The sequence below is a fragment of the Oncorhynchus masou genome, chromosome 24 (assembly GCF_036934945.1).
Source record: "Oncorhynchus masou masou isolate Uvic2021 chromosome 24, UVic_Omas_1.1, whole genome shotgun sequence".
Lineage (NCBI taxonomy): Eukaryota > Metazoa > Chordata > Actinopteri > Salmoniformes > Salmonidae > Oncorhynchus > Oncorhynchus masou.
In genome coordinates, this window is record NC_088235.1 from 116,978,001 (window position 1) to 116,989,406 (window position 11,406).

The window sequence follows — 11,406 nt, forward strand, 5'->3', positions numbered from 1 at the left end:
GCAGTACTATGGAGGAGCAGTACTATGGAGGAGCAGTACTATGGAGGAGCAGTACTATGGAGGAGCAGTACTATGGAGGAGCAGTACTATGGAGGAGCAGTACTATGGAGGAGCAGGTTCTATGGAGGAGCAGTACTATGGAGGAGCAGTTCTATGGAGGAGCAGTACTATGGAGGAGCAGTACTATGGAGGAGCAGGTTCTATGGAGGAGCAGTACTATGGAGGAGCAGGTTCTATGGAGGAGCAGTACTATGGAGGAGCAGTACTATGGAGGAGCAGTACTATGGAGGAGCAGTACTATGGAGGAGCAGTACTATGGAGGAGCAGTAATATGGAGGAGCAGTACTATGGAGGAGCAGGTTCTATGGAGGAGCAGTACTATGGAGGAGCAGTACTATGGAGGAGCAGTACTATGGAGGAGCAGTACTATGGAGGAGCAGGTTCTATGGAGGAGCAGTACTATGGAGGAGCAGTACTATGGAGGAGCAGTACTATGGAGGAGCAGTACTATGGAGGATAGGTACTATGGAGGAGCGGTACTATGGAGGAGCGGTACTATGGAGGAGCAGTACTATGGAGGAGCAGTACTATGGAGGAGCAGGTTCTATGGAGGAGCAGTACTATGGAGGAGCAGTACTATGGAGGAGCAGTACTATGGAGGAGCAGTACTATGGAGGAGCAGTACTATGGAGGAGCAGGTTCTATGGAGGAGCAGTACTATGGAGGAGCAGTACTATGGAGGAGCAGGTTCTATGGAGGAGCAGGTTCTATGGAGGAGCAGTACTATGGAGGAGCAGTACTATGGAGGAGCAGTACTATGGAGGAGCATGTTCTATGGAGGAGCAGTACTACGGAGGAGCAGTACTACGGAGGAGCAGGTTCTACGGAGGAGCAGTACTACGGAGGAGCAGTACTACGGAGGAGCAGTACTACGGAGGAGAAGGTTCTACGGAGGAGCAGTACTATGGAGGAGCAGTACTACGGAGGAGCAGTACTACGGAGGAACAGTACTACGGAGGAGCAGGTTCTATGGAGGAGCAGTACTATGGAGGAGCAGTTCTATGGAGGAGCAGTTCTATGGAGGAGCAGTACTACGGAGGAGCAGTACTATGGAGGAGCAGTACTACGGAGGAGCAGTACTACGGAGGAGCAGTACTACGGAGGAGCAGTACTACGGAGGAGAAGGTTCTACGGAGGAGCAGTACTATGGAGGAGCAGTACTATGGAGGAGCAGTACTATGGAGGAGCAGGTTCTATGGAGGAGCAGTACTATGGAGGAGCAGTTCTATGGAGGAGCAGTTCTATGGAGGAGCAGTACTATGGAGGAGCAGTACTATGGAGGAGCAGTTCTATGGAGGAGCAGTACTATGGAGGAGCAGTACTATGGAGGATCAGGTTCTATGGAGGAGCAGTACTATGGAGGAGCAGTTCTATGGAGGAGCAGTACTATGGAGGAGCAGGTTCTACGGAGGAGCAGTACTACGGAGGAGCAGTACTACGGAGGAGCAGTACTACGGAGGAGAAGGTTCTACGGAGGAGCAGTACTATGGAGGAGCAGTACTACGGAGGAGCAGTACTACGGAGGAGCAGTACTACGGAGGAGCAGGTTCTATGGAGGAGCAGTACTATGGAGGAGCAGTTCTATGGAGGAGCAGTACTACGGAGGAGCAGTACTATGGAGGAGCAGTACTACGGAGGAGCAGTACTACGGAGGAGCAGTACTACGGAGGAGAAGGTTCTACGGAGGAGCAGTACTATGGAGGAGCAGTACTATGGAGGAGCAGTACTATGGAGGAGCAGTACTATGGAGGAGCAGTACTATGGAGGAGAAGGTTCTACGGAGGAGCAGTACTATGGAGGAGCAGTACTATGGAGGAGCAGTACTATGGAGGAGCAGTACTATGGAGGAGCAGGTTCTATGGAGGAGCAGTACTATGGAGGAGCAGTTCTATGGAGGAGCAGTTCTATGGAGGAGCAGTACTATGGAGGAGCAGTACTATGGAGGAGCAGTTCTATGGAGGAGCAGTACTATGGAGGAGCAGTACTATGGAGGAGCAGTTCTATGGAGGATCAGTACTATGGAGGAGCAGGTTCTATGGAGGAGCAGTACTATGGAGGAGCAGGTTCTATGGAGGAGCAGTACTATGGAGGAGCAGTACTATGGAGGAGCAGTACTATGGAGGAGCAGTACTATGGAGGAGCAGTACTATGGAGGAGCAGTACTATGAAGGAGCAGTTCTATGGAGGAGCAGGTTCTATGGAGGAGCAGGTTCTATGGGGGAGCAGTACTGTGGAGGAGGAGTACTATGGAGGAGCAGTACTATGGAGGAGCAATACTATGGAGGAGCAGTACTATGGAGGAGCAGTACTATGGAGGAGCAGTACTATGGAGGAGCAGTACTATGGAGGAGCAGTACTATGGAGGAGCAGTACTATGGAGGAGCAGTACTATGGAGGAGCAGTACTATGGAGGAGCAGTACTATGGAGGAGCAGTACTATGGAGGAGCAGTACTATGGAACTGAGCATCGGAGAATTAGATGAGGTGCAGTCTCTGGTCTAAAGTAGTGCACTATTTTAGAGAATGGGGTGCCATAGGGCTCTGGTCTAAGGTAGTGCACTATTTTAGAGAATGGGGTGCCATAGGGCTCTGGTCTAAAGTAGTGCACTATTTTAGAGAATGGGGTGCCATAGGGCTCTGGTCTAAGGTAGTGCACTATTTTAGAGAATGGGGTGCCATAGGGCTCTGGTCTAAGGTAGTGCACTATTTTAGAGAATGGGGTGCCATAGGGCTCTGGTCTAAGGTAGTGCACTATTTTAGAGAAGGGGGTGCCATAGTGCACAACTTTAGACCGGAGCCCTATGTAGGGAATGGGGTGCCATAGGGCTCTGGTCTACTCTTTAGGTTTTTATTTATTTATTTATTTCCCCTTTATTTAACCAGATAGTCTAGTTGAGAACAAGTTCTCATTTACAACTGCAACCTGGCCAAGATAAAGCAAAGCAGTGTGACACAAACAACACAGAGTTACACATAAACAAACATACAGTCAATAACACAATAGAAAAATCTATATGCAGTGTGTGCAAATGAGGTAGGATAAGGGAGGTAAGGCAAGGAATAGGTCATAGTAGCGAAGTAATTACAATTTAGCAATTAAACACTGGAGTGATAGATGTGCAGATGATTAATGTGCAAGTAGAGATACTGGTGTGCAAAAGAGTAAAAAAGTAAATAATAACAATATGGGGATGAGGTAGTTGGATGGGCCATTGACAGATGGGCTATGGACAGCTGCAGCGATCGGTAAGCTGCTCAGATAGCTTATGTTTAAAGTTAGTGAGGGAGATATAAGTCTCCAACTTCAGCTATTTTTGCAATTTGTTCCAGGCATTGGCAGCAGAGAACTGTAAGGAAAGGCAGCCAAAGTAGGTGATTGCTTTGGGGGTGACCAGTGAGATATACCTGCTGGAGCACGTGCTACGAGTGGGTGCTGCTATGGTGACCAGTGAGCTGAGATAAGGCTGAGCTTTACCTAGCAAAGACTTATAGATGACCTGGAGCCAGTGGGTCTGGCGACGGATATGTAGCGAGGGCCAGCCGACGAGAGGATACAGGTTGCAGTGGTGGGTAGTATATGGGGCTTTGGTGACAAAATGGATGGCACTGTGATAGACTGCATCCAGGTTACTGTGTGTTAGAGGCTATTTTGTAAATTACTTCGCCGAAGTCGAGGATCGGAAGGATAGTCAGTTTTACAAGGGTATGTTTGGCATCATGAGTGGAGGAGGCTTTGTTGCGAAATAGGAAGTCGATTCTAGATTTAATTCTGGGTTGGAGATGCTTAATGTGAGTCTGGAAGGAGAGTTTACAGTCTAAGACACCTAGGTATTTGTAGTTGTCAGAACCGTCCAGAGTAGTGATGCTGGACGGGCAGGCGGGTGCGGTCAGCGATCGGTTGAAGAGCATGTATTTAGTTTTCCTAGCGTTTAAGAGCAGTTGGAGGCCACGGAAGGAGTGTTGTATGGCATTGAAGCTCGTTTGGAGGTTTGTTAACACAGTGTCCAAAGAAGGGCCAGAAGTTTACAGGTGTCGTCTCTGTAGAGGTGGATCCAAAAGGTGTTAAATATGTGTAAAAAAATGTATATATTTCCTTCAAAACCTTGATTCTTATTATTTACTTTTTGACAGTCCTTGTTGACGTTTATGAACATGTTAAATGCATTTCGATGGGCTTTAGTAGCAAAGGCTAAAATATTTTATTACACATTTTGTAATATTAAATATCAATTTGCTATATGATCAGACCATCTTAAAACAATTCCATAGTCAGCTTATATGTCGTTCCACGAGCCAATGGTAACTAGAGCGCAATGACTGGACCTCTACAGGAGCGCTCGTTGGCAAATTTCGCTAACCAAGTTAACAATTTCCTTCAAACGGAACGTAGAGACAAGGGCATCAGGACTAGTGGAAGAAAAACAACACGGATCATTTTAAAGATCCACCACCATATTGGGGATTTCTGCATCCACATCGCCTGATGATAACATGAACCATCAAGTTGTTGTTTCTGGGGTTGATTACAGCCATCTATTGTATTTAATAAACAAAGACAATAGAGATAGGGCGGCAGGGTAGCCTAGTGGTTAGAGCGTTGGACTAGTAACCGGAAGGTTGTGAGTTCAAACCCCCGAGCCGACAAGGTACAAATCTGTCGTTCTGCCCCTGAACAGGCAGTTAACCCACTGTTCCCAGGCCGTCATTGAAGAATAAGAATGTGTTCTTAACTGACTTGCCTGGTTAAATAAAGGTAAAAAAACTTAACTTGTAAGTCGCTCTGGATAAGAGCGTCTGCTAAATGACTTAAATGTAAAATGTAAATGTAGACCCATCCACTTTAACTAGATGTGGCTGAGAGGTGTTTATAGCCTCTCTTTGACATGACCCATCAATTTAGACAAGTGTGTCTGGGTAAGCCTCATCTAATAATGATACAATATTTGTATCTTGAATTTGTCTTTAATAAGCATCAGTAGAACATGTCTGACTCTCCTCCACCAGTCATACAAGGATAATGGTCTAATGCCTCCCATCAGAAAGACCTGTAGAACACACCTGTCTCTCCTCCACCAGTCATACAAGGAGAATGGTCTAATGCCTCCCATCAGAAAGACCTGTAGAACACACCTGACCCTCCTCATACAAGGAGAATGGTCTAATGTCTCCCATCAGAAAGACCTGTAGAACACACCTGACTCTCCTCACCAGTCAAACAAGGAGAATGGTCTAATGCCTCCCATCAGAAAGACCTGTAGAACACACCTGACTCTCCTCACCAGTCAAACAAGGAGAATGGTCTAATGCCTCCCATCAGAAAGACCTGTAGAACACACCTGACTCTCCTCACCAGTCATACAAGGAGAATGGTCTAATGTCTCCCATCAGAAAGACCTGTAGAACACACCTGACTCTCCTCATACAAGGAGAATGGTCTAATGCCTCCCATCAGAAAGACCTGTAGAACACATGACTCTCCTCATACAAGGAGAATGGTCTAATGCCTCCCATCAGAAAGACCTGTAGAACACACCTGACTCTCCTCACCAGTCATACAAGGAGAATGGTCTAATGTCTCCCATCAGAAAGACCTGTAGAACACACCTGACTCTCCTCATACAAGGAGAATGGTCTAATGTCTCCCATCAGAAAGACCTGTAGAACACACCTGACCCTCCTCATACAAGGAGAATGGTCTAATGTCTCCCATCAGAAAGACCTGTAGAACACACCTGACTCTCCTCATACAAGGAGAATGGTCTAATGTCTCCCATCAGAAAGACCTGTAGAACACACCTGACTCTCCTCATACAAGGAGAATGGTCTAATGTCTCCCATCAGAAAGACCTGTAGAACACACCTGACCCTCCTCATACAAGGAGAATGGTCTAATGCCTCCCATCAGAAAGACCTGTAGAACACACCTGACTCTCCTCATACAAGGAGAATGGTCTAATGTCTCCCATCAGAAAGACCTGTAGAACACACCTGACTCTCCTCATACAAGGAGAATGGTCTAATGCCTCCCATCAGAAAGACCTGTCTGTAGAACACACCTGACTCTCCTCATACAAGGAGAATGGTCTAATGCCTCCCATCAGAAAGACCTGTCTGTAGAACACACCTGACTCTCCTCATACAAGGAGAATGGTCTAATGTCTCCCATCAGGATGAGAGCTGGCCCAAGCAAGCACAGGTGACACCTGAAGCATGAGGACGAGCAGCGAGTGGTGAACTTCATCAACAACTACACAGAGGATAATGCCATAGTGTTACCAGGACAACACCCAGGACACCAACACGTTGGTGGAAAGCTGCTGCCATCTCATGTGTCATCTCTAAAAATAAATCGGTGACAACATTTGATATTTAAAGCATAAACTTGGTTTGATTATTTAATTGACCTCCAACATGATTGGCACTACTGTTATACTGTTATTGATCTTACATCCATTACAAAGTGTAATTTTACGAAGAGTTTTTCCTTCCTGTAGACTACAACTTTCACCACTTTTAGTCTTAATATTTGGTTGTTTACTACACTGCTGTACTCACTCTGTTTAGCACATGGCCTCACATGTACATTTTTAAAGAGATGGGTGGGGCTAATGCTTAAGAGGGTGTGAACGATGCTGAATGAGTGGGGCTAAGACTTAAGAGGGTGTGAACGATGCCTGAATGGGTGGGGCTAAGACTTAAGAGGGTGTGAACGATGCTGAATGGGTGGGGCTAAGACTTAAGAGGTTGTGAACGATGCCTGAATGGGCGGGGCTAAGACTTAAGAGGGTGTGAACGATGCTGAATGGGTGGGGCTAAGACTTAAGAGGGTGTGAACGATGCCTGAATGGGTGGGGCTAAGACTTAAGAGGGTGTGAACAATGCTGAATGGGTGGGGCTAAGACTTAAGAGGGTGTGAACAATGCGGAATGGGTGGGGCTAAGACTTAAGAGGGTGTGAACAATGCTGAATGGGTGGGGCTAAGGCATAAGAGGGTGTGAACGATGCTGAATGGGTGTGATGAAAGAAGTGTAAAAACTTAACCAAAACTTTTCAAGGGCCATTTCTCAAAAGTGGGGTTACACATTTCTCAACTTTCAAAGCAGCATGACTTTCCTATTGTGCCACCAACTGCGATGTATGACAGACCATGTTGAACCTCTGTCTGTACTTCTATCCAATGTCTAAAACATAATTTCTAATGTTGGAACATAAGGCCGAAAAGAGATGGGTGTTAGATATGCATTGTTCTTTAAAAGGCCACACGTTGCCAAATACATCTAATTTCATGTCATATAGCACCGGCTCCAACCCAAGTGCCAACACCATTAAGCAAACTCCAGGCGGTGTTTGGCCACGCCCAACAGCTTTGTAAAGGTTCCTGTGTGTGTGTGTGTGTGTGTGTGTGTGTGTGTGTGTGTGTGTGTGTGTGTGTGTGACAGAGTATTGAAGCGTTTCATGCACTCTGTTCACTGTGTGCCCCCCCTCCCTGTGGCAGACAGTGAGGCAGACAGTGTGGCAGACAGTGTGCAGCCTCTTACCATGGTGGCGGTGAAGGGGATGTTGTCGATGAGGGAGGAGGCCAGAGCTGAGACCCACATGACCAGGATGATGGCCATGGCCAAACGCTGCTCTTCTGGCACGGCCTGGTGAGGAGATAACGAGAGACAGACACCTCGGGCTCAGCCACTGGGTTGACAAGCCAAACACACACACCTGCGTAACACACACACCTGCATAACACACACATCCTATCCGAAGCTTTCTAAAGCCATGACATCATTTTCTGGAATATTCCAAGCTGTTTAAAGGCACAGTTACCTTACTGTATGTAAACTTCTGACCCACTGGAATTGTGATACAGTGAATTATAAGTGAAATAATCTGTCTGTAAACAATTGTTGGAAAAATGACTTGTGTCATGCACAAAGTAGATGTCCTAACCGACTTGCCAAAACTATAGTTTGTTAACAAGACATTTGTGGAGTGGTTGAAAATGAGTTTTAACTTCCCGACTTCAACTGTAGTTACCGAAAAGTTGGCTGTTGTATACAGCGTTTTCTAGTCACATTATCGCATGTGGAGCAACAACTGTCATGGTTTAAGGACCCTGATCCCATAGAGGATATCTGACCTGTGTATATATATATCTGACCTGTGTATATATATCTGACCTGTGTGTATATATATCTGACCTGTGTATATATTTATATACATCTGACCTGTGTATATATATATCTGACCTGTGTATATATATATCTGACCTGTGTATATATATATCAGACCTGTGTATATATATATCTGACCTGTGTGTATATATATATCTGACCTGTATATATATATATCTGACCTGTGTATATATATATCTGACCTGTGTATATATATATCTGACCTGTGTATATATATATCTGACCTGTGTATATATTTATATATATCTGACCTGTGTGTATATATATCTGACCTGTGTATATATATATCTGACCTGTGTATATATATATATATCTGACCTGTGTATATATATATTTGACCTGTGTATATATATATCTGACCTGTGTATATATATATCTGACCTGTGTATATATATATCTGACCTGTGTATATATTTATATATATCTGACCTGTGTGTATATATATTTGACCTGTGTATATATATATTTGACCTGTGTATATATATATCTGACCTGTGTATATATATATCTGACCTGTGTATATATTTATATATATCTGACCTGTGTATATATATATATATCTGACCTGTGTATATATATATTTGACCTGTGTATATATATATTTGACCTGTGTATATATATATCTGACCTGTGTATATATATATCTGACCTGTGTATATATATATCTGACCTGTGTATATTTTATATATATCTGACCTGTGTATATATATATATATCTGACCTGTGTATATATATATCTGACCTGTGTATATATATATCTGACCTGTGTATATATATATCTGACCTGTGTATATATATATCTGACCTGTGTGTATATATATATCTGACCTGTGTGTATATATATCTGACCTGTGTATATATATATCTGACCTGTGTGTATATATATCTGACCTGTGTATATATATATCTGACCTGTGTATATATATATCTGACCTGTGTGTATATATATCTGACCTGTGTATATATATATCTGACCTGTGTGTATATATATCTGACCTGTGTATATATATATCTGACCTGTGTGTATATATATATATCTGACCTGTGTATATATATATCTGACCTGTGTATATATATATCTGACCTGTGTATATATATATCTGACCTGTGTATATATATATCTGACCTGTGTATATATATATCTGACCTGTGTGTATATATATATCTGACCTGTGTATATATATATCTGACCTGTGTATATATATATCTGACCTGTGTATATATATATCTGACCTGTGTATATATATATCTGACCTGTGTATATATATATCTGACCTGTGTATATATATATATCTGACCTGTATATATATATATCTGACCTGTGTATATATATATCTGACCTGTGTATATATATATCTGACCTGTATATATATATATCTGACCTGTGTATATATATATCTGACCTGTGTATATATTTATATATATCTGACCTGTGTGTATATATATATCTGACCTGTGTGTATATATATCTGACCTGTGTATATATATATCTGACCTGTGTATATATTTATATATATCTGACCTGTGTATATATATATCTGACCTGTATATATATATATATCTGACCTGTGTATATATATATCTGACCTGTGTATATATTTATATATATCTGACCTGTGTGTATATATATATCTGACCTGTGTATATATATATCTGACCTGTGTATATATATATATCTGACCTGTGTATATATATATCTGACCTGTGTATATATATATATCTGACCTGTGTATATATATATCTGACCTGTGTATATATATATCTGACCTGTGTATATATTTATATATATCTGACCTGTGTATATATATATCTGACCTGTGTGTATATTTATATATATCTGACCTGTGTATATATATATCTGACCTGTGTATATATATATCTGACCTGTGTATATATATATCTGACCTGTGTATATATATATATCTGACCTGTGTATATATATATCTGACCTGTGTATATTTATATATATCTGACCTGTGTATATATATATCTGACCTGTGTATATATATATCTGACCTATAGAAAATTTGTGGGCAGAACTGAAAAAGTGTGTGCGAGCAAGGAGGCCAACAAACCTGACTCAGTTACACCAGCTCTGTCAGGGGGAATGGGCCAAAATTCACCCAACTTATTGTGGGAAGCTTGTGGAAGGCTAAATGAAACGTTTGACCCAAGTTAAACAATTTAAAGCCAATGCTACCAAATACTAATTGAGTGTATGTAAATTTCTGACCCACTGGGAATGTGATGAGAAATAAAATCTGAAATAAATCATTCTCTCTACTATTATTCTGACATTTCACATTCTTAAAATAAAGGTGTGATCCTAACTGACATAAGGCAGGGATTTTTTACTAGGATGAAATTAATTCAGGAATTGTGAAAAACTGAGTTTAAACAGCTATAGGCATGTCTTTAATGGGCAGAAAGCTTAAATTCTTGTTATTCTAACAGCAGTGTTCAATTTAGAGTAGCTATTACAGAGGAAAAAAGACCATGCTATTGTTTGAGGAGAATGTACAACAACAACAAAAATGCATCATGGGAACTGGTTTGATACATTCAGTAATCTGGCTCTGATTTGTCATCCTGAGGGTCCCAGAGATAACTTTGATTCTTCCTTTCCTCCTTCAGAGACAGTTTCATCAGAGCGCTTGATGGCTTTTTTGCGACTGCACTTGAAGAAACTTTTAAAGTTCTTGACATTTTCCGGATTGACTGACCTTCATGTCTTAAAGTAATGATGAACTTTCATTTCTCTTTGCTTATTTGAGCTGTTCTTGCCATAATATGGATTCGTTTTTTTTACCAAATAGGGCTATCTTCATTATACCACCCCTACCTTGTCACAACACAACTGATTGTCTCAAATGCATTAAGAAGGAAAGAAATTACACAAATTAACTTTTAACAAGACACACCTGTTAATTGAAATGCATTCCAGGTGACTACCTCATGAAGAAGGAAACAGCAATGGGGTCTACCTACCCTAAACAGAGGTAGTGTGACAGTGAGGGGTGGGGCGGTAGCAGGACACAACGGCAGGGTACGGCTGGTTGCATTACACTAAAGCTCCACAAATTACCTTTACCAAGGCACACCCTGGAATGCTTTGCAGGTGACTCGCTCATGAAGCTGGTTGAGAGAATGCCAAGAGTGT

General features: G+C 42.3%; 1 protein-coding gene across 1 annotated transcript in view; it reads right to left on the reverse strand.

The window, feature by feature from the left end:
• oca2 (oculocutaneous albinism II) overlaps nt 1-11,406 on the reverse strand; it is a 229,428-nt gene that overhangs the window by 30,527 nt on the left and 187,495 nt on the right. Inside the window, exon 20 of the mRNA XM_064933250.1 lies at nt 7,599-7,703. Within this exon, the coding sequence (XP_064789322.1) occupies nt 7,599-7,703 (105 nt within the window). The remainder of the gene's footprint in view (nt 1-7,598; nt 7,704-11,406) is intronic.